Raw genomic sequence first — 23,581 nt, 5'->3', positions numbered from 1 at the left:
AGTGACTGTATCCATCAATGCTACCTGTTAGCTGATCCACTGACTACCTTTCAAGATAATTCATGCTTTTTCTCTCTTGAAATACAAATTGATATAACCCAGTTTCATCTTCATTGAATACCTGTTATGTCTAGTTATTTTCTGCAAAAGACAACACTAATTTGTTTTGTGAAATAATTCAAGTGGCACTAACTATTCAGCCTGCCACTTCACTAACCAACTGGCTTCCTCTCAGATTATATCATGCTTTTGTCATACCGTACTTAGTTACACTGAATGCTTTTGATATATTGCCACATTTTCCAGTATTTCCAACAAAATACAAAGCTACATTTATTTCTTGGGTTCAAAATTATAAGAGTGGCAATGACAGCCAATCCTCATCGGATTCCAGCTCCACGTCTTGTTTTTTCTCTCGTAATTTTTAATGAACAACAAGTTCTCATCTTTAGTGAGTGCCTACAATGTGTAGGCACCTTATTTTCAACCAAATACAGTCGTGCTTGAATGTGTTTGGCAGGGTACATAGTGAATTGTTTAATTAACTGGTAAATAAATATTGTGTGTGTGGCATTTAGCTCAGTGTACCCGTGTTTCTGAGTCTTATACACCTACCATCCGACTTATGACCGAGTTCGGCTCCGAGAAAACGGTCGTAAGTCGAAATGGACGTAAGTCGAACTTTACTACTGAATATCAACATAACATTTTTGTAATGACTTTATTTTATTGTTTTATTTTGGCATTTCATGTTTTACTTTACTTTTTATGATGTTAGTACTGTATTTTATACTGTAAGGTTTAGGATAAACACTGTGTACAACACAAACACTTGTTTATTTCCCAGAAATTTGGCATAAAAAGCACGGTCATAAGTCGAGTCGTCGTATGTTGAGCAGGTCGTAAGTCGGATGGTAGGTGTACCTGCACTTAAAGTAAAGCTTTTTCTTTCCTCCCACTTTTTTTTTTTTAAATACCATAGAAAGCAACTCCATTTTGTCTCCAATTCTTTTCGAGTTTGTTCAGTACGTAAATAATGGGACCAGCTACTTTCCTCAAATTTCCCCTTATATACAGCACTATTGTGATTTCCCTTAATTTTTTTTTTTATTAACACATCAGCCATTTCCCACTGAGGCAGGGTGACTCAAAAAAAGAAGAAACACTTTCATCACCTATCATTCCATCACTGTCTTGCCAGAGGCATGCCTACACTACAGTTAAAAAAAAAAACTGCAACATATCCCCCCCTTCAATCCCTTCAGAGTGCAGGCACTGTACTGCCCACCTCCAGGACTCAATTCCTGCTAACCAGTTTCCCTGAATCTCTTCATGAATGTTACCTTGCTCACAATCCAGTTTTGTAGAAAAATAAGCGAGATGAACCTATATAATATTATAGTCTACCTGGAGGGTATTCTGGGGATCAACGCCCCCGCGGCCTGATCCATGACCAGGCCTCCTGGTGGATCAGGGCCTGATCAACGAGGCTGTTACTGCTGGCCGCACGCAATCCAACATACGAACCACAGCCCGGCTGATCTGGCACCAACTTTAGGTATCTGTCCAGCTCCCTCTTGAAGACAACCAGGGGTCTAATGGTAATGCTCCTTATTGCTGGTGGGAGGCTGTTGAACAGTCTAGGGCTCTGGACACTTATTGCATTTTCTCGTAGTGTACCAGTGACGCCCGTACTTTTCACTGGGGGTATGTTGCATCACCTGCCAAGTCTTTTCCTTTCGTATGGAGTGATTTGTGTGTGCATATTAGGGACCAGTCCCTCCAGAATCTTCCAGGTGTAGATTATGATATATCTCTCTCGCCTGCACTCCAGCAAGTACAAGCCAAGTGCTTCCAGGCATTCCCCGTAGTTAAGGTGTTTGATGGAACTTATACGTGCAGTAAAGGTTCTCTGTACATTCTCTAGATCTTCAATTTCACCTGCCTTGAATGGGGATGTTAATGTACAGCAGTATTCCAGCCTAGAGAGAACAAGTGATTTAAAAAGGATCATCATTGGCTTAGCATCTCTTGTCTTGAATGTTTTCATTATCCATCTTATCAGTTTCTTTGCAGATGTGATAGTGGCATTGTTGTGGTCCTTGAAGGTGAGGTCTTTGGACATTACCACACCCAGGTCCTTCACATGTCTTTTCTGTTCTAATGTGTGATTAGAGTTTGTAGTATACTCAGTCCTAGTTATGGAGTAATTGGAATTTGTCTTCATTGAACATCATATTGTTCTTGTTGCCCATTGGAAAACTTGGTTTATATCTTCTTGGAGCTTTGCCGTGTCCTCAATGAATGACACACTCATGCATATCCTAGTATCATCTGCAGAGGATGATACAGTGCTATGGTTTACATCTCTATGTCTGATATGAGAATGAGGAACAGGATAGGTGCAAGTACTGTGCCTTGTGGGACAGAGCTCTTCACTATGGCATCATCTGATTTAACTCTGTTTACCACTACTCTTTGTGTGCGATTGGTTAGAAAGTTGAAAATCCATCTGCCTACTTTGCCAGTTATCCCTTATCACGCATTTTGTGTGCTATTACACCATGGTCTCGCTTGTCAAAGGCTTTTGCCAAATCTGTGTATACTACATCTGCATTCTGTTTGCTTTCCAATGCATCTAAGACCATATCATAGTGGTCTAGCAGTTGCGAAAGGGAGGAGTGACGTGCTCTGAAACCATGTTGCCCTGGGTTGTGCAATTTTTGGGAGTCCAGGTGGTTTGCTATCCCGCTTCTTAGAACTCTCTCAAAGATTTTTTATGATATGGGACCTTAAAGCTATTGGTCTATAGTTCTTAGCTACTGCTTTGCTGCCACCTTTATGGAGTGGAGCTATATCCATCATTTTTATTGACTTTGGAATCTCACCTGTGTCAAAGCTCCTTCTCCATAGTATACTGAGGGCCCGTGAGAGGGGTTTCTTGCGTTTCTTAATGAACACCGAGTTCCACTAGTCTGGGCCTGGGGCTGATTGCACGGGCATGTCGTCGATGGCTTTCTCAAAGTCTAGTTGAGTAAGGGTTATGTTAGAAATTTGGCATACATTGGCAGGGTTTTGAGGCTCATTCATGGAAAAAATTGTTTGGATTGTGTATCTTTAGACTGATTAGTGGCTCGCTGAACACAGAGTCATATTGAGATTTCAGTATCTCACTCGTTTCTTTGTTGTCGTCTGTGTAGGATCCATCTTGTCTGAGCAGGGGCCCTGTACTAGAAGTGGTTTTTGCCTTGTTTTTGGCATACGAAAAGAAATATTTTGAATTTCTTTCATTTTCACTAATTGCTTTTAACTCCTCTCGTCTCTCCTGGATCCTGTATGAGTCTTTTAACTGTAGCTCAATATTTTCCACATCCCTGGTTAGCACTTCCTTATGTGTACCAGATAATCTGGCATTCTTGAGGAGCTCCGTGATTCTTCGTCTTCTCCTGTAGAGGGAGCGCCTCTCTCCAGTTTACTTCTTTTCTTTTTTCTTTTAGGAATATACCTTGAACATACTTCAGCCACCAGGAGGTTGATCTTTTCAAGGCATTGGTTAGGGTCCGTGTAATTTAAGATATCTTCCCAGCATGTTTCATTTAGGGCATAGTTTACCTGATCCTAGATGAGGTTCTTGTTGTTGAACTTGAATTTGGTAAAGGTACCCTCATAGCTGTATGTATTTTGCTGATCAGGACTCCTGTGTATGTAAGTCTAGACTTCAATTAGATTGTGATCAGAATTTGTTGTTTTTGATGTTATGTTTCTTACCAAGTCCTCATTATTTGTGAAAATAAGGTCTAGGATGTTCTCCAGTCTTGTTGGCTCCACTATCTGCTGACTTAGGGTGTGTTTGTTGCAGAAATTCAGCAGCTCCTGTGTGTGAGACTTTTCATCTGAGCTGCCTCCAGGGATTATTTCTGCTACAACATTATTTGCTATATTCTTCCATTTTATATGTCTTAAATTGAAGTCACCAAGCAGCAAGATGTTTGGAGATGAGGCTGGAAAGTTTCCCAGACAGGAGTCAATTTTTGATAGTTGTTCTTCGAACTGTTGGGAAGTTGCATCTGGTGGCTTATATACAAGTACAATGACTAAGTTTTGGTTCTCGATTTTTTATCAGAACTTCAACTACATCATATGTGGTGTTCAGTATCTCTGTGCAAATGAGTACCTCTTTGACATACAGGCCAACCTTCCCATGTTGCCTGTTCTTTCTGTCACATCTGAAAAGGTTGTATCCAGGTATCCATATTTCACTGTCAAAGTAATCTTTTGCATGGGTCTCTGTGAAGGCTACAGTGTATTTGACTCCCCTAGAAGTCTACTAATGAAAGGTATTTTGTTGTTGGTAGATGGCTTAAGGCCCTGTATATTAGCAAATATAAATGAGGTTGTGTTGCATGTTCGTTGGGGGGATTTTGTTGTTGGCATCAGTAGCTGTGAGTCCAGAAGGGCCATTGGCTGTGCTTCCAGTCTAACAAGGCTCCAAGGTGGTGGACTATTTTGGTTATCTCTTTGTTTCCTACCACTAAATAATCACTTGGTGTTGTCATAACTACCATAGCTACTATGATGTGTTGTACAGGGTGTGTGCCTCCTAGTCCCTTTTAAATGGTATGCGGTGCAATTGGTATTGTAACATTGTTTTTCAAGGACTGAAGAATGACACATCTCAGGGTGGAAGAATTTGCAAGAAGTAGAATGACACACTCCTTTAGACAGGAGGTTGTGGCATTTTTTGGGATGCTCAAAGTTGCATGCCTCATTCGTTTTCCCTGATATTCCATGTTTACAGATGTCCTAAACATAGAATTTGCACCATTTGTTTTTGGTTGGATACAATTCGTGCTGGATGTATTCCTAATCTGTGCAGACCCTAGAACTGCACTACATTCCTCCATTATATGAAGTAAAAGTTTTTCCATCATTTACATTTTTATGGTTCTTGGGTACTAGTTGCCTCATTGTGGACAGACCCTGCAGGATCCTCGAGTCTGTCGGTAATTGAGTACTGTACTGTGTATTAAGTTTGCTGGACAGTCCAAAGAAATTTACTATGAAAAGTAGTTTTTTGAATACCAAAGCTGTGAGTAATGAAGTTTCACTACATTTCTAATAGGAAATATGACTTTATGGTTATCCAGTTCAATAAAATTGTAAATTGTTAACTTTAGAAGATTTATTTTTCATGAGTAATAACTAAAAAAAATTATCTTTCAGTGAATGTACAGAGTCCCAGCTATGCTGAAGGTAGTCAGTCACCGTCCACACTCTTGCCTCTGTCCATGGATCCCGTCCTACGTAAGATACCGAGCATTCTGTCTGATTTCACTGATAGAATTCTGTTTATATGTAATGAAAATGTTCAAGAAGCATTAATTGTTATCAGAGTTCCTATAAATTATATCTCCTAAAGGAATTGTGTAAATAATAAATTACCCCTCAGAGCAAGCTGCTTCAGGCAACAGCAGTAGTCAGCAGCAGAAACGTCATCTAGGAGACAACTTCAGTCAGAAAGTTCGGATGAGGAGCAATTGTTTTGTAACTACCGTCGACTCGCGTTTCATTATTGCCTGTGGCTTCTGGGACAACAGCTTTCGTGTATTCTCCACTGAGACAGGTTGGTTCTTGCTTATATTACATGTTATTACTTATATTGTACAGATATTATTAAATGTGTCAATTGATCTGGTAGTTTTCATCAACTTTTGGGATGAAGTATTTACACCTAGTGACAGTAATTTTCTTTTGAAAATGCATTACATAGGTGTGAAGATGGTTTAAATTTGTTCTATATACTGTATATAATAATAATTTCATTGCACACAAATAGCAGTACCTTGATAAAAACAGTAATGTAATTTAATGCTATAATAGATTATGCTCTTGATCATTTATTGGAATTAAAATGTACTACTGTAAGTAATTACAGATAAACTAGAGATGAGTTGAGAGAATTAAATATGTATTGAGGTTATTTAACTATACTGTAGTCCCCCATTATCCACGGGGGATACATTCCAAGATCTACTGTGAATACCCGTAATTGTGGATAGTATTGAACCCTATAATAAAGTTTAATTGATAAATTATGCACAATAAGTCAAGAATTAGCACTTTTTCATGATGGGAAGCACTTCATGGCTTCTCTTAGGCTTTGAAGAACTACCAGCATCACTACTTTTTCACTTTGGGGCCATTATTAAGCAAAATTAAGGGTTATTTTCGAGCCAGGGTAAGTTGCAGAAATCGAATCTGTGGATACAGGGGGTTCTGCTATATATAGTGTTAAAATGCCAATTATTAAGTTGAGTAAACCTATAATGTGGGGGATACATTTCTGAAAATTGTCTTGTGTAAATTAGCATTATGTAATGCAAAGTATGTGGGGAAAAAAATAAGATCATCTTGATTCTTCCCCCCCAAAAAATACAGAATAACTTTTTTTTTCTTTTAATTTTATTTTGCTAATGTCTGTGTTGAGACGTTGATACAGCCCTGCTGGATTAAGTTGGATGCAGTTAGGCTTATCATATCAACCCTAGGCATACATGTAAACATAACAGAAATAAAAGCCATATTGCCTTACCAAATTGTACTGAACATATAGAACCTAGAGCAAGGGGCTAGTAACCATCCCTCTCCAGTATGAGTTACTGAATGTAAAAAGAAAAACAAAAGTTTATTTAGGTCACCCTGCCTTGGTGGGATACGGCCAGTATGTTGAAAACAAATATACGTACATAGTACGCATATAGAAACTAAAAAATGTATGCATTGAAGATAGCAACAACCAAGGAAAATGCAGTAGGACTGTAATAAAATATTGTTTTACAGGATCTTTGATGACATGTGCATTTTAATCCATGCTTCCAGTGGTGTTAGTGGGTTATGTCTGGGAGATGTGGGAAGGTGTAAACTATGGGTCAGTACTACATAAGTTAGTGGCCTTATATATCAACAACACAAACAACTTTATTATAGCTATGGTTATCAAAGTTTCCTACACAGTTATATTATTTAAGAAATTTTTCACACTTTTATCAGTTTCCACTGTATCCAACAGTTGTAGAAGTACAGTTAGAGAAGGAACATGACTGTTAAAGGTACTGGAATGTGTAATTACATTGTGAAAAGCTGATCAAGTTGTCATCTTTTTCTGCTGAACTTTCTGAGTATTCCTGATATTAATGCACTGAATATTCTTTTAAAGCTTATTATGCAGGTGCTTTATGCAAATTAAGAATTCATAAGTTATATAGATTTTTGAAAGACCTTTGTTAGATGAAAGAGACATTGTCTAGAAACTTATTCAGCTGAAGGCACAGCAGGGGCTTGTGGCTCTGAGAGAAGATTGTAAAGAAAGATCTGTGGAGTTTACTACCCAGATTTCTCTGTGGCATTAAGCCAAAAGAATTCATGTGCCGTCATATTATGAGAGAGTTTACTGTACATTACAGTATACAGTGGTCCCTCGATAATCGTAGTTCTCGAGAGTCGTAGATTTCGAAAATCATAGCGATATTTTCGTATAAACGTGGGCTCGCTAATCGTAGATTGACTCGCAAATAGTAGGTCGTCCGGGACACGTACGCACGGTGTGAGCCGGGGTAGCCTCCCTACCCAACCAGTCTGGCATTGTTTACCAGTAAGCGAAGGTCCCCTCACGTGCTCCTACAAAATATTTCATAATCCACTCATTTTAGTGCTTTCAAGTACTAAATAAGCTACCATGGCTCCAAAGAAAGCTCCTAGTGCCAAGTCTTTGGTAAAGAAGGTGAGAAATACTATTGAATTTAAGAAAAACATCATTGAACAATATGAAAGTGGCTTAAGTGCGGCCGAACTGGCCAGGATGTATAACAGACCCTACACAACCATCGTGGCCAAGAAAAAGGAAATCAAGGATGCTGTTGTTGCGAAGGGGGTAAATATGCTGACAAAAATGAGATCACCAGTACTCGAAGAGGTTGAGAAGTTATTATTGGCGTGGATAAACAAGAAACAATTAGCAGGAGATAGTGTTATGACATCGATTATTTGTGAAAAGGCTAGGCAGTTGCACGACGATCTGGTAAAGAAATTGCCTGCAAATAGTGGTGATGTGAGTGAATTTAAGGCCAGCAAAGGTTGGTTTGAGAGATTTAAGAACCGTACAGGCGTACACAGTGTGGTAAGGCATAGTGAGGCTGTCAGTTCGGACCACAAAGCAGCTGAAAAATATGTTCATGAATTCAAGGAGTACATAGAGGCTGAAGGACTGAAACCTGAACAAGTGTTCAGTTATGACGAAACAGGCCTCTTTTGGAAGAAAATGCCAGAGAGGACCTGCATTACACAGGAGGAAAAGGCACTCCCAGGACACAAGCCTATGAAAGACAGGCTGACGCTCATGTTCTGTGCTAATGCTAGTGGGGATTTCTAAGTGAAGCCTTTACTAGTGTACCATTCTGAAAATCCCAGAGTGTTCAGGAAAAACAATGTTATGAAGAGTAAATTGTGTGTGTTTTGGAAATCTAATAGTAAGGCATGAGTCACGAGGGAAATTTTCATCAAGTGGTTCAATGAAGTGTTTGGCCCTAGTGTGAAGAATTACCTCCTGGAAAAGAAATTGGATCTCAAGTGCCTGCTAGTAATGAACAATGCACCTGCTCATCCTCCAAACTTGGATGACCTAATTTTCGAGGAGTTTGGGTTCATCACAGTAAAGTTCTTGCCCCCGAATACCACTCCTCTCCTCCAGCCCATGGACCAACAGGTCATTGCAAACTTTAAAAACTCTACACCAAAGCAATGTTTCAAAGGTGCTTGAATGTGACCTCAGACACTCACTTGACCCTAAGAGATTTTTGGAGAGAACACTTCAGCATCCTCCATTGCATAAGCCTTATATGTAAGGCTTGGGAGGGAGTGACTACCAGGACTTTGAACTCTGCTTGGAGAAAATTGTGGCCAGACTGTGTCGACAAGAGGGATTTTGAAGGGTTTGTGGCTGACCCTGATGAGCCTATGTCTGTTGTTAAATCTGTTGTGGCACTGGGGAGTTCCATAGGGTTGGATGTGAGTTTGGAGGATGTGGAAGAGTTGGTGGAAGACCACAGTGAAGAGCTCACCACTGAGGAGCTGCAAGAGCTTCAGCAGGAAGAGCAACAGATCGCAGCTCAGAATCTTGCTGCAGAGGAGGAGGAAGAGAGATGGAAGAAGGTGCCTTCTTCAGAAATTAAGGAGATTTTTGCAATGTGGGGTAAGATGAAAAGATTTATGGAGAAACATCACCCTGACAAGGCTGTTGCAAGCCATGTTGGCAACATGTACAGTGACAAAGTCTTGGGCCATTTTAGGGAAGTGTTAAAGAGACGTCAGAAACAGAGCTCTCTGGAGGGTTATTTTGCGAGACAGGGCTCCAGTGACTCTCAAGCTGGTCCTAGTGGCATTAAGAAACAGAGAAGAGAAGCAACCCCAGAAAAGGACTTGGTATCTGAGGTGTTGCTGGAAGGGGATTCCCCTTCCAAACAGTAACTAATCCAATCTCTGTCTTCCTCCAGTCTCCCATACACTAAGAAGAATCTCCAATAAAGGTAAGTGTTATGCTGTTAATGTTTCATTCATCATTTCCCATTGTATTGTTTATGTACTACATCTATATTTCAAGTAAAAAATTTTTTTTTGTTTTAATACTTCTGGGTGTCAGGAACGGATTAATTGTATTTACATTATTTCTTATGGGGAAAATTCATTTGGAAATCATAGATTTCGATAATAGTAGCTCCTCCGGGAACGGATTAAATACGATAAACGAGAGACCACTGTATACTGTATGTATAACAAGATGTTGAGTCATAATGTTAAGGGATTTGATGTTTAGGAAGTCTTATAATTTATTATTATAAATTTTAATATTACAGTTATTTGCAAATGACTTAGTTGTTTGGTAAGTGCACATAACCAAAAATAAAGTGCAAGAAATATTGAGATGTTGAGAGTATAATGTTAAGTCTTGCCTCTTAAATAAAATTAGTATTATTACACATGTACTGCACTAATGTACATATTGCCTAAATATACATAAGAACATAAGAAAGAAGGAACACTGCTACAGGCCTTCTGGCCCATGCGAGGCAGGTCCAAGTCTCCTACCGGCTTAAGCCAATGACCCAACCTAGTCAGGTCAGGTCACATTCACTTAAGGAAGGAGTATGGCATCAGACCTAGTAGCACAAGCTAGTCAGGTCCAACTCGCACCCACCCACACCCACTCGTGTATTTATCTTATCCATTTTTAAAACTACACAACATTTTAGCTACTATGACAGTACTCAGGAGTGTTCCACTCTTCCACAACTGTTACCAAACCAGTGCTTTCCTATATCCTTCCTGAATCTGAATTTTTCCAAATTGAAACCATTGCTGCAAATCCTGTCTTGGCTAGATATTTTTTGCATGCTATTTACATCCCCTTTATTCCTGTTTTACATTTATGCAGTATTAGAATGTGGGGCAGAAGTTTGTGGTTATAGGAGGGTGGGTGCAGGAGGAAAGAGGAGTGATTGGTGAAATGATGAAGTAAAGGGTGTGATAAAAGAGAAAAAGTTAGCTTATGAGAGGTTTTTATAAAGCACAAGTGTTATAAGAAGACTAGAGTATATGGAGAGTAAAAGAAAGGTGAAGAGTGGTGAGAGAGTGCAAAAGGAGGGCAGATGATAGTGGGAGAGGCACTGTCAAGAAATTTTAATGAAAATAAGAAAAAATTTTGGAGTGAGTTAAGAAAGCCTAGAGAACGAATGGATTTGTCAGTTAAAAACAGTAGGGGAGTTAGTAGATGGGGAGATGGAGGTTTTGGGTAGATGGCGAGAATATTTTGAGGGACTTTTAAATGTCGACGAAGAAAGGGAAGCGGTTATTCCATGCACTGGCCAGGGAGGTATACCATCTTTTAGGAGTGAAGAAGAGCAAGATGTAAGTGTGGGGAAGGTGCGTGAGGCATTACATAGAATGAAAGGGGGTAAAGCAGCTGGAACTGACGGGATCATGACAGAAATGTTAAAAGCAGGGGGGATATAGTGTTGGAGTGGTCGGTATTTTTGTTTAATAAATGTATGAAAGAGGGGAATGTACCTAGGGATTGGCAGAGAGCATGTATAGTCCCTTTATGTAAAGGGAAGGGGGACAAAAGAGATTGTAAAAATTATAGAGGAAGAAGTTTACTGAGTATACCAGGAAAAGTGTACGGTAGGGTTATAATTGAAAGAATTAGAGGTAAGACAGAATGTAGGATTGCAGATGAGCAAGGAGGTTTCAGAGTGGGTAGGGGATGTGTAGATCAAGTGTTTACATTGAAGCATATATGTGAACAATATTTAGATAAAGGTAGGGAAGTTTTTATTGCATTTATGGATTTAGAAAAGGCATATGATAGTGGATAGAGGAGCAATGTGGCAGATGTTGCAAGTATGTGGAATAGGTGGTAAGCTACTAAATGCTAAAGAAAAATTAGATATCAAATTGGGGAGGAGGAGTATGGAAGAAGTGAATGTTTTCAGATACTTGGGAGTTGACGTGTCGGCAGATGGATTTATGAAGGATGAGGTTAATCGTAGAATTGATGAGGGAAAAAAGGTGAGTAGTGCGTTGAGGTATATGTAGAGACAAAAAACGTTATCTATGGAGGCAAAGAAGGGAATGTATGAAAGTATAGTAGTACCAACACTCTTATATGGGTGTGAATGCAGCAGCAAGGAGGTGGTTGGAGGCAGTGGAGATGTCCTGTCTAAGGGCAATGTGTGGTGTAAATATTACGCAGAAAATTCGGAGTGTGGAAATTAGGAGAAGGTGTGGAGTTAATAAAAGTATTAGTCAGAAGGGTTGTTGAGGTGGTTTGGTCATTTAGAGAGAATGGATCAAAGTAGAATGACATGGAGAGCATATAAATCTGTAGGGGAAGGAAGGAAGGGTAGGGGTCGTCCTCGAAAAGATTGGAAGGAAGAGGTAAGGGAGGTTTTGTGGGCGAGGGGCTTGAACTTCCAGCAGGCGTGCTTGAGCGTGTTCGATAGAAGTGAATGGAGACGAATGGTATTTGGGACCTAACGATCTGTTGGAGTGTGAGCAGGGTAATATTTAGTGAAGGGATTCAGGGAAACCCTGAATATATAGCTGGACTTGAGTCCTGGAAATGGGAAGTACAATGCCTGCACTCTAAAGGAGGGGTTTGGGATATTAGCAGTTTGGAGGGATATGTTGTGTATCTTTATACATATATGCTTCTAAACTGTTTTGTTCTGAGCTCCTCTGCAAAAACAGTGATTATGTGTGAATGAGGTGAGTGTTGAATGATGATGAAAGTATTTTCTTTTTGGGGATTTTCTTTCTTTTTGGGTCACCCTGCCTCAGTGAGAGACGGCCGACTTGTTAAAAAAAAAAAAATTATATCCCTCCTAATTCTACACCTTTCTAGAGAGTGCAGTTTCATGGCCTTCAGCCTATCCTCATAGGGATGATTTCTGATACATGGGATCAGCTTTGTCATCCTCCTTTCTACATTTTCCAGATCATTTATATCCATTCTGTAATACGGTGACCAAAACTGTGCAGCAGTGTACATAAAACATTTTGACAGGTTTGAATTGTAATATTAAATTTACATTGATGTGTACATTGAATAAGAAGTGTAAAGCATAATAATACAATAAATGTAGCAAATTCAAATACACACCATATTGGGTTTTGAAGAAAAAATGGATTGCATAACAGTGTTTTTCTACACAGATCAGTCTGTTGTCCCACTAAACACTTGTTCTGCACCCCTTCTCTTTTTCATTATTGTAGGCAGTATACAATGTGAATTCAGTAGTATTTTGAAGATACACTGTACACAAAAGAGAATTTTAGTTCTTGTTCATTAACTAGCTGTGATGACTTCAGTGAGAGTAGTGTGTTGCTAAAGGCTGGAGTTGGATAAGATTCTAGTGGCTGACTGATAAGATCCCTTTAAAAGTAAGAAATAGTGAGGGACTAGTATAGAGTAAAAATTCAGTTAAGACTGTGTAGGCATAGTTTTTTGGTACATTTTCAAACTTGTTTACTATTTTACTCAACAGCTAAAATTGTGCAAATAGTGTTTGGTCATTATGGGGTGGTGACGTGCCTAAGCCGTAGTGAGTGCAACATCACCAGTGACTGTTATGTTGCCTCCGGTTCCCACGATTGCACTGTTCTTCTCTGGCATTGGAATGCCCGCACTCAGGTATTCATGTGCACATCATTTAGTAAGATAACATTGTTAAATAATTCAGTGTATGGTGGACATATACGTACATTCCTTATTACTCATATAAAGTTAAATGTTATGGTATAATCATTTTAAGGGCATTTAAATAAAAGCATGCCAAAGTTTGTAAATTACATAATTTACTGGTTCAGTAGTTGCTTATTTATTCATATGCCACTTACCTGTATAGGTGCCCCTCTCTTTATGATGGTTCAACTTAAAATATTTTGGCTTTATGGTGGTGTGATAGCAGTGCACATTCAGTAGTCATCAAACATTTTTCTGTATTTAATCAAATTATGTCTACGAAACACCCAAGTGTTTCTCCTGCTTCTGATATTTAGTTACAGTAATTATTTTTTTTATTTACTTATTCAGTGACAGTAGTTATTTATTATGTATTTATGTTTGACTTGGAATATTTTTGACTTGTGAGGAGTTCTTCGGAACATAACCCCATTGTAAGCTGAGGAGCACCTGTACACTGTGCTCTACCACCATCATGCTGATTCCAGATTAAAAAAAAAAAAAGATTGTCAGTTGGCAAGTGAGAGGAAAAAAACCAACTGCCCCTAAATATGTGGCCCATCCTCGTATCGGTGTCAATCAGTGGTAAGAACGTCAGGTGTGACACTCACACTTGAATGAAAATACAAATATTTAACGGTAGACTTAACAGTGTGTTCAGTGGATGTCCATTTTCAGTTTATACAGTACTTCTGATTGTTTTTGTTACTACTATTGTTTGTTTTTGAATGATCATGTTATAATTGATTAAATTTTACTTAAGAGGTGACACTCTTGAGTCATTTGATCTAAATAATATGCAAGAAATCAATGTTTGCTGTAAGATAACAGGTTGAAGTACCTGTATATCAGTTAATCATAGCTGTTATGGTAACCTTGGATAGGTTACCATAATAGCTATGATTAACTGATCATCACTATAAAGGCCTGGAATGATGGCACATCATTCCAGGCCTTTATAGTGATGATAAAAAGTAAATAAATTTTCTCTAAAAACATATTTCAAGAATTATTAACAAATATTTGCTCATAATTTGTATAAGAATAATGTTTGTCATTTATACAGTTTCCTTAACCCTTGAGGCTCGCCAGGCCTTCTCAGGGTAGCCAAAATTTAAAAAAAAAAAAATTATTTTTTCTTATGAAAAGATAGAGAATCTTTTGCCAATCATAATGACACCAAAAGTATGAAATTTGATGGAAAACTTACGGAATTATGCTCTCGCGAAGTTAGCGGTCTTGACGATGTTTACGCATCGGCGATTTTGTCCACTTTGAGCCCTATTTTCGGCCAATTCCATTGTACTAGTCGACAAAAATCATAACTATTTCGCTAGACCTGTTTTTTCTATCGAATGAGTACAAGAAACCACCCATTTACCAATTTCAACTATCCAATAAAGTGGTCAGAATTTAGCAATTTTGCCAATTTCACACAAATTTTAAAAGATGCCAATTTCCAAATAGGGTCCAGAATAAACAAGAAAGACATCCCTGGCACTAAAATAACATTTCCTGTGTTCATTAGTCACATCCCCATGCCCCCCTTATATTTGTTTTGCTTTCCACTTTGAATTTTTATTCTCACAAAAAATAGAAGATTTACTGTTATGCAGACTACTGTATTAGTATAGAAATGGTATAAATAATACCAGCGCACTTGTGAAAGAATATTAGATTCACCAGTTGACGTGTATTGGACGCGTGGCATGATTTGTTTACTTTTGAACTTTGGCAAAAATCGAACATTTCTGCTACTTTGAGCTCAATTTCAAGGTATTTTTCATTGTGAAACCAATCAAAATCATCTCAATTTCTGTAATATGTCTTCCATTCTATAAAATACGACCAGGAAAACTAGAATACAACCAGTTTTTTTTCTCATTATGCACTGTGTGCTGCAGGATTTCTTTTTTTACTGCGCACACTGACCACATAGACCCATTCTTTCATATGTAGGCCTACCAGCTTATTCTTGCTAGATTTGAGGGTGTTAGAATTTATGCATACTAGTATGTCAAAAACCCTGGCGCATAAGCCGTACTAGTACGGCCGAAACCCCAAAAGGGTTAATATAATATTGCTTTGTGTTTCTAGGCCATTATTTGCCACGTGCACATCTACAAAATTTTTATTTAGTTATAATACCAGTAATTATTTGGGACTTATGGTATATTTTTTCTTAAATAATTGCCAAGTTTTTTTCATCACAGAAATACTGCATATTAGTTTTTAAAACTTTTTCATACTTTTAACAAATGTAAAATTAGAATGAATAACAACACTGGTGTGATAATTAGTTTGTCAGCAGTTTTTCTTCTCTATCACAATAGTGTTTAACTGTTATTGTCCTATAGCTTTTTAACTTTAGCTATATGAATACATGTAATTTTCTTATCCTTTTGTAGAGCATTTTAAACTATTTGTTTCTGTAAGTGACTTGATTTTTTTCACATGCAGATGATAATGGGTGAAGGAGATTCACCAACCCCACGTGCCACGCTCACAGGTCACGAAACTGAGGTCACAGCTGTTGTCATTTCTGCTGAACTTGGCCTTGTAGTGTCTGGCTCTAAGGGTAAGAGTAAGGTTTTAGACTAAATACTCAGTATAATAAAATTTTTTACCTTTATGAAAGTAATTAGCTCAGAATTTTCTGCATAATGTTCATAATACTCATTGCCTTTGAACATGACATCTTCACAACCTTCAGCCTCCTCTTTGCTGCAGCATTTAAACTTGTGCTTCAAACCCATGTAACAGTGTTAAAACTGCTCTGGTGCATTCCCCTTTTTGCTTCCAGAGTTAAAGTTCTTTGTCTCCACAGATGCCTCAATGTACCACCCAGCTTTTTTCTCTCATCAGTTCTATGATTCATGTCATCTTTCATAGATCCATCTAGCAAGAAGTACACTCCCAAATATATGGACACATTGAATTCCTCTATACTCCCTCCTCATAATCTGATATCCATTCTTTCAATTTCTAGATTCTTTGGTATTCTTGTGACCTTCCTCTTTCCTATGTCCACTTCTAATTTCCATCTTTTATATACCCTCCAAAATTATTCCACTAACCTTTACAACTTTTCTTGAGAATCTCCCATCAGTGAAAAGTAACTGTCCCAACTCCCACTTTGAATGAACTTCCTAGCATTCACTTCCTTTACATCACACATCCCTGTCTGAGGTCTACTTTAGATGGAAAATAATCCCCTCATCCATACTCCACCTGAGACTCACTATCCGTATAAAAACTCACTACTGCTTTTAATAATCTACCACCTATTCCATATATTTGCGACATTTTCCACGTTGTTTCCCTGTCCATTCTATCAAATGCCTTTTCTAAATCCAGGTGAGGGGGTTACCAAAATTATTATTCAGAGAGCTGAGAAGGGGTTATTGAGATGGTTTAGACATTTAGAGAGAATGGAGCACAATTGCATGATGTGTTGTATAAATCTGGGGTGGAGGGAAGGAAAGGTAGGGGTTGTCCCAAGAAAAGTAGGAAGGTGGGAGTAATGGAGGTTTTGAATCCTAGGGGCTTAGATGTCCAGCAGGCTAATGTGAGCGCTTTAGATAGGAATCAGTGGATGCAAGTAGTTTTTTGTGATGTGCTGCTGGAGTGTGCACAAGGTATCATTTATGAAACTAGGGAATAGTTAGCCAGATTTGAGTATTGGAGGTGGAAAGGGTAGAGCCTACACTTTGAAGGAAAGATAGAAATATTTCAATTGCAGGGTAATCTGAATTGTGATATCAGCATACTTCTGGAAAGAAGCAGTTGAATGAATGATGTGAATTCATTCAGTGGCTATCTCCTTCCTTGGCAGGAGACTGCTGTTAAGGTAAAGGAAAAATAATGACTAATGAAAAATAAAAGTCAAAATATCATGGCAGGGACACTTTATGAATAACCCACACTTAGGAGGAAACTTTATATTTAGAATCTGTTACTACTGCAATTACATATTTTTGAATAATATGTTTGTGGTTAAATAAGGAGAGCTAGTCTGTTGTACGAATGTCTAGTGCTTGTAGCACCTAGTGTCCATTTGGTATTTACCAAGTTGACAATTATGGTCTCTTGCTCATCAACTGAGTCACCTGAGTTTTAACCCTCCTGGGTAATAAATACAGTACGAAGAACATTGTCATCATCATTTTTTTCTGTATAATCATTCATACTTGATTCTACTGTATACAGTAATACATGGGAAATTTTAAAGTAATGTTTTTCCATCCCAAGTGTTTGGGTAGGTAATAGTTCATGTTTTCAGATGGCCCAGTACTCATTCACACCACTTCTGGGGATCTGCTGCGATCACTGGAGGCACCTGAAGGTTTTCTTTCTCCTGAAAATGTTGCTCTTTCTCGTGAGGGCCTAATTGTTATTAATTATGATCGAGGACATGTTGCTGCATATACTATGAATGGAAAGAGGCTACGACATGAATCTCACAATGACAATATTCAGGTTAGTACTTCACGAGATATTGCTGTGGGGTTGAGTAGGATCAGCTACATTTATTTCTTTAACCTATAGATAACTTAATATAGTGTATTTTTACCTAAGGTGTATAACGTATGTGACTTGTACTTATCTGTTCGAGTTGCAGGGGAGGGTGAGCCAGAGCTCTTGGTCCTGCCTCTTAACTTTTGACAAACTGATATAACTGAGCCTGTTGTAACTGTTATTGAACACAATATAGAGTTCACCTACACTGTATTATTGTTAAACTTATTCCACCTCTCTGCTACTATTCCATTGAAGAAGTCTTTCTTTCAACACACCGGCCGTATCCCACCGAGGCGGGGTGGCCCAAGAGGAAAAACGAAAGTTTCTCCTTTTACACTTAGTAATATATACAGGAGAAGAGGTTACTAGCCCCTTGCTCCCGGCATTTTAGTCGCCTCTTACAACATGCATGGCTTACGGAGGAAGAATTCTGTTCCACTTCCCCATGGAGGTAAGAGGAAATAAACAAGAACTAGAAAAAAATAGAGGAAAACCCAGAGGGGTGTGTACATATATAAATGCTTGTACATGTATGTGTAGTGTGACCTAAATGTAAGTAGAAGTAGCAAGATGCACCTGAAATCTTGCATGTGTATGAGACAGAATAAAAAGACACCAGCAATCCTACCATCGTGTAAAACAAATATAGGCTTCCGTTTTACACTCACTTGGCAGGACGGTAGTACCTCCTTGGGCGGTTGCTGTCTACCAACCTACTACCTAGGACATTGAAGAAATATCTCCTTAATATCTTTAAGGCTTATTTAGGTGTGTAATTTCCAGTACTCTCCTTGTTCTTGTTATATCTCTGGTAAAGTTTTTCTAATCTGTTCTGTCTATGCCTGTCAGTATTTTATGTTGTAATTATATTGCCTTTTGTTCTTTATTTCTGTGAGATAAGTCTCAGCTTGTCTCCATGGGGAAGTGGAACAGAATTCTTCCTCCATAACCCATGCGTGTCGCAAGAGGTGACTAAAATGCTGAGAGCAAGGGGCTAGTAACCTCTTCTTCTATATACATTAGTAAAGTTATGATGAGAAACTTGTTTTTCTTTTTGGGCCACCTGGCCTCGATGGGATACGTCTGGTTTGTTGAAAGAAGAAGTCTCAGCTCACTTATTCTTTCTTCATAGCTCGTTCCCCTCAGCTTAATTATTAGTTTTGATAGTCTTTTTACACATTCTCAGTTTTTGCTTTGTTTTTACTAAATGTGATTGGAACAACCAGTTCAGAATATAGATATATTTAGTCTTTTTCAACTTCTTCAAAATGTAGTTGGGCAAGGATTTTATTTAAATCCAACACCTCATAGAATGAGAGCTTTCCAGAGAATAAAAATTCATTTATAGTAAAAATGTAATTAAAAACAGAATTTGCAGATTAAATGTGTTGAGACTCAATAATTTTACTTGGGTAGTACTTATGCTCTGTTTTTTCAATATTGCTGTACACTGTTGATAAGAATTTTGTAGCTATATGTAGAAAAAGTATAAAAAATTTTTAGCTTTTTCAGTGGGGTTACAGATGACACTGAAAATAATGTTTAGCGATATTAGGTGAAAATTTTACGGCTATATTCACTCACTTCAAGTAAAGGTTGTACATTGTATTCTTGTGTTAAAAGTGAAGCTTGCATTGCGTGCGAGCACAAAAAAAAAAAATTGTTCATTAACTGTACATTTTTTTTTCAGCAAACATGTTTGTTCATATTTGTCTCTTTTAAATTTAATATATGTTCAGAATGTTGATCGTGCTTAATACATAACATATATATTTCTAAGTGTTACTCTGCCTCAGTGGGAGTTGTCACAGTTGCTCTTTGCTGATGACACTGTGCTCTTGGGAGATTCTGAAGAGAAGTTGCAGAGATTGGTGGATGAATTTGGTAGGGTGTGCAAAAGAAGAAAATTGAAAGTGAATACAGGAAAGAGTAAGGTTATGAGGATAACAAAAAGATTAGGTGATGAAAGATTGGATATCAGATTGGAGGGAGAGAGTATGGAGGAGGTGAATGTATTCAGATATTTGGGAGTGGACGTGTCAGCGGATGGGTCTATGAAAGATGAGGTGAATCATAGAATTGATGAGGGGAAAAGGGTGAGTGGTGCACTTAGGAGTCTGTGGAGACAAAGAACTTTGTCCTTGGAGTCAAAGAGGGGAATGTATGAGAGTATAGTTTTACCAACGCTCTTATATGGGTGTGAAGCATGGGTGATGAATGTTGCAGCGAGGAGAAGGCTGGAGGCAGTGGAGATGTCATGTCTGAGAGCAATGTGTGGTGTGAATATAATGCAGAGAATTCGTAGTTTGGAAGTTAGAAGGAGGTGCGGGATTACCAAAACTGTTGTCCAGAGGGCTGAGGAAGGGTTGTTGAGGTGGTTCAAACATGTGGAGAGAATGGAGCGAAACAGAATAACTTAAGAGTGTATCGGACTGTAGTGGAAGGAAGGCGGGGTAGGGGTCGGCCTAGGAAAGGTTGGAGGGAGGGGGTAAAGGAGGTTTTGTGTGCGAGGGGCTTGGACTTCCAGCAGGCATGCGTGAGCGTGTTTGATAGGAGTGAATGGAGGCAAATGGTTTTTAATACTTGACGTGCTGTTGGAGTGTGAGCAAAGTAACATTTATGAAGGGGTTCAGGGAAACCGGCAGGCCGGACTTGAGTCCTGGAGATGGGAAGTACAGTGCCTGCACTCTGAAGGAGGGGTGTTAATGTTGCAGTTCAAAAACTGTAGTGTAAAGCACCCTTCTGGCAAGACAATGATGGAGTGAATGATGGTGAAAGTTTTTCTTTTTCGGGCCACCCTGCCTTGGTGGGAATCGGCCAGTGTGATAATAAAAAATTTTTTTTTAAGGTTTTAAATTCATGAAGTAATTCAAAATAGGTATTGTTCATTTACAGCACTGGTTACAGTGTAATAGCATTCTCAGGTAACAGCAGCATTATATTACCATTAATCGCCAGTCATGTCTGCTATTTACATTACTTGAAATATAATTACCTACTTAGCCATTAGTATTTCCTCACTCTTGTTATCTTACATTAATTTTGTACTGAGACCCGTTTCCTAATTCTAATCTAATAAATAAAATATAACTGCGAATATTGTTCATTTTTATTAGATTGTTAGACTTAAAAATTCACTTCATTTAGATGACAAGTTTTTTAACGAGTTATATCCAGATACAGTAACTAAGGAAAGTTATCTTTATAGTGTGTGATTCTGAGCCGTGATGGAGAGTACATGATGACTGGAGGAGAGAAAGGCATTGTTGAAGTATGGCGGACATTTTCCCTTGCCTTGCTGTATGCTTTCCCAACCTGTGATTCTGCTATTAGGTCTCTTGCACTCTCCCATGACCAGAGGTAAGTTTCATGTATTTTGTATAAATTTTATTTTTAATTTTTTTTTAAGTGACTTGTGTGGCTGTATCTACAGCTCTAATAATGTAAATATGATGTTTAACTCTAGGACTGCTTCTCCATTTACCCCTTTAAAAATGGAGCACTGTCAGTCTACATAGTGCATTCTGAAGAACATATTACTCTCCAAAACTTACACTTGAAGTGATATTTTTGGAGATTACTATAATATTCTTCAGAATGCACTATGTAGACTGATAGTGCTAATTACATGCTAAGTCATCCAACAGCATAATATACAAGATGAAATTTCCAATGAAGTCAGTATACGTAGATTTGTGAGATAATGTAGTTTGGGATGCATCCACTACAGTACCTGCACTTTAAAGTAGGGGTTAGAGAGATTTGCTGTTAGGAGGAACATTTGAACTGTAGTATGTGCATGCATTTGGCAAGACAGTGATGGTGAAAGTGTCTTCAGGTCATCCTGCCTTGGTGGATGGTAGTGTTAAAAAAAAAAGTTATTTAATAAATGGTGTACTGAGACATTGTGGAAAGAAAGAAATTTATCTATGGAGAGCAAAAAATGGAATGTATATGGGTGAGCAGCATAGGTTTTAAATGCTGCAGAGATTAGGAAGGTGGAGGCATTGGAGATGCCCTATTGGAGAAAAGTGTATGTTTGAAGGGAGGGGATTCAAGAGACTTAGTTTTAGGGGCTTGAGCATCTAGCAGGTGTGTGTGTGTGTGTGTGTGTGTGTGTGTGTGTGTTTGTTTTTGTTTTTGTTTTTGTTTGTTTCAGGACTGCATGGAGACAAATGGTTTTTAATGGACATACTGTTGGAGTGTAAACATGGTAACCATTATGAAGGGATTCAGGAAAACCAGTTAGCTGGACTCGAGTCTTGGAGGTAGGAAAGGCAGTGCCTCCTGCACTCTGAAAAAGGGGTGGGCAATTTTCAGTTAGAAGGTAATATGATTGTGATGTCACCACCTCTGGAAAAATGGTCAATAAGTAAACATTGGTAAGTGTTTTCTTCTATAGGTCACCCTACCTTAGTGGGAGACAGCCATTGAGTTTAAAAAAATTATGCATTGCAACCAGTTTAATGGTTATTTGTTGCTGTGCACAGTCCTAAAGGGTAGTCTAGATATTGTTCAGTTCTCTGTTTCTTTGAAAGCTATAAGAACATGGACATGCTAAAAAAAAAAATTAAACCTATAATTTCAGATTCCTGATGGCTGGTTTATCGACAGGATCCATTGTTGTTTTTCACATCGATTTCAATCGCTGGCATCACGAGTTCCAGCAGCGTTATTAACTCACTTGTACACGTGCACTAATTGTTTAGTTGCCAAGAATGAAGCAAGAAAAGACAAATTGTGAAGTGTAATGAAAGTGCTTTAGAATTAACACACATTTTGAGAATTAAGGCCACTTGTAAAAAGAAAATTGCCCTCTTCTCCTTGTTTCTGGTTTTAATGGCCAAAATTTTTGCTAATATTACAGTAATACAGCTTTTAGAAATACAATATTAATAAATGCTCACAAGTCTCTCTAACCGCTGACTTGTCATGGTCTAAGTTGAGGTTTATTGTAGGGTATTAGCGCTGACTAGTAAGTGGTTAGGACACCTAAGCTTGCATTCCTGGCAAGCATTTAATTTTTTTTCCAATTTACAGCTGCTACTTTTATGTTGTGAGCATTTGGGCTTAAACTGAGCAGCATTCTTTTACACCTAGTTGCTCATTATGCTTTGTGATAGTCTGTACTTACACTGCTAAATTGTTTTTATCCTTAGCTACATTGTTTGGGTTGCTAGGAATTAATACAATATAAAATGTGACAAATATGGGATTTGATGTTAAAATATTTCCAAATAAAATTAAAAAAAAAAAAAAAGACCTCAATATCAAGCCTCTTATTTTTGTTTTCCTAGTTTATATTCACATTTGCACTAAAATCACATAGTAACATAATAGGCTCTGAAGTCATCACATTAAATTGTTATTAATTTATGTGATCTATTGAAGAGCCTTTGAAATGGGGATTCGAATTATGTGATCAACATTACTGTTATATTTTTTATCTTTATCACTCCTCATTTATGAATATTGAATAATTATGAATGAATTTCTTCCTTCTATAATGTATTTGTGTAAAACTACTATTAACATAGATCTAGAGCCACTAAATTGCACCATGACACATGACTGAAGAACCCGTGTGTACCATGATACTAGATTTGTGTTAATAGGTGTTTAACCAAATATATATATATATATATATATATATATATATATATATATATATATATATATATATATATATATATATATATATATATATATATATATATATATATATATATATATATATATATATATATATATATATATATATATATA

The 23,581-nt window shown here is 37.9% G+C and overlaps 1 protein-coding gene across 7 annotated transcripts in view; it reads left to right on the top strand.

Annotated features, from left to right (window-relative positions):
* Window positions 1-23,288, top strand: part of rg (A kinase anchor protein rugose) — an 803,540-nt gene extending 780,252 nt beyond the window's left edge. For all 7 annotated transcript variants that reach the window (XM_070098204.1, XM_070098202.1, XM_070098203.1 and 4 more), the window contains 7 exons: window positions 5,224-5,304; window positions 5,450-5,623; window positions 13,098-13,243; window positions 15,755-15,872; window positions 17,577-17,773; window positions 21,024-21,175; window positions 22,404-23,288. In XM_070098204.1, the coding sequence (XP_069954305.1) occupies window positions 5,224-5,304; window positions 5,450-5,623; window positions 13,098-13,243; window positions 15,755-15,872; window positions 17,577-17,773; window positions 21,024-21,175; window positions 22,404-22,494 (959 nt within the window). In that variant the 3' untranslated portion in view covers window positions 22,495-23,288. The remainder of the gene's footprint in view (window positions 1-5,223; window positions 5,305-5,449; window positions 5,624-13,097; window positions 13,244-15,754; window positions 15,873-17,576; window positions 17,774-21,023; window positions 21,176-22,403) is intronic.
* The last annotated feature ends 293 nt before the right edge of the window (window positions 23,289-23,581 follow it).

Source organism: Cherax quadricarinatus, chromosome 61, assembly GCF_038502225.1.
Source record: "Cherax quadricarinatus isolate ZL_2023a chromosome 61, ASM3850222v1, whole genome shotgun sequence".
In the NCBI taxonomy this organism is placed as follows: Eukaryota; Metazoa; Arthropoda; class Malacostraca; order Decapoda; family Parastacidae; genus Cherax; species Cherax quadricarinatus.
Note: the sequence above shows the minus strand (reverse complement) of the source record. Positions and strands in the feature narration are given on the sequence as shown.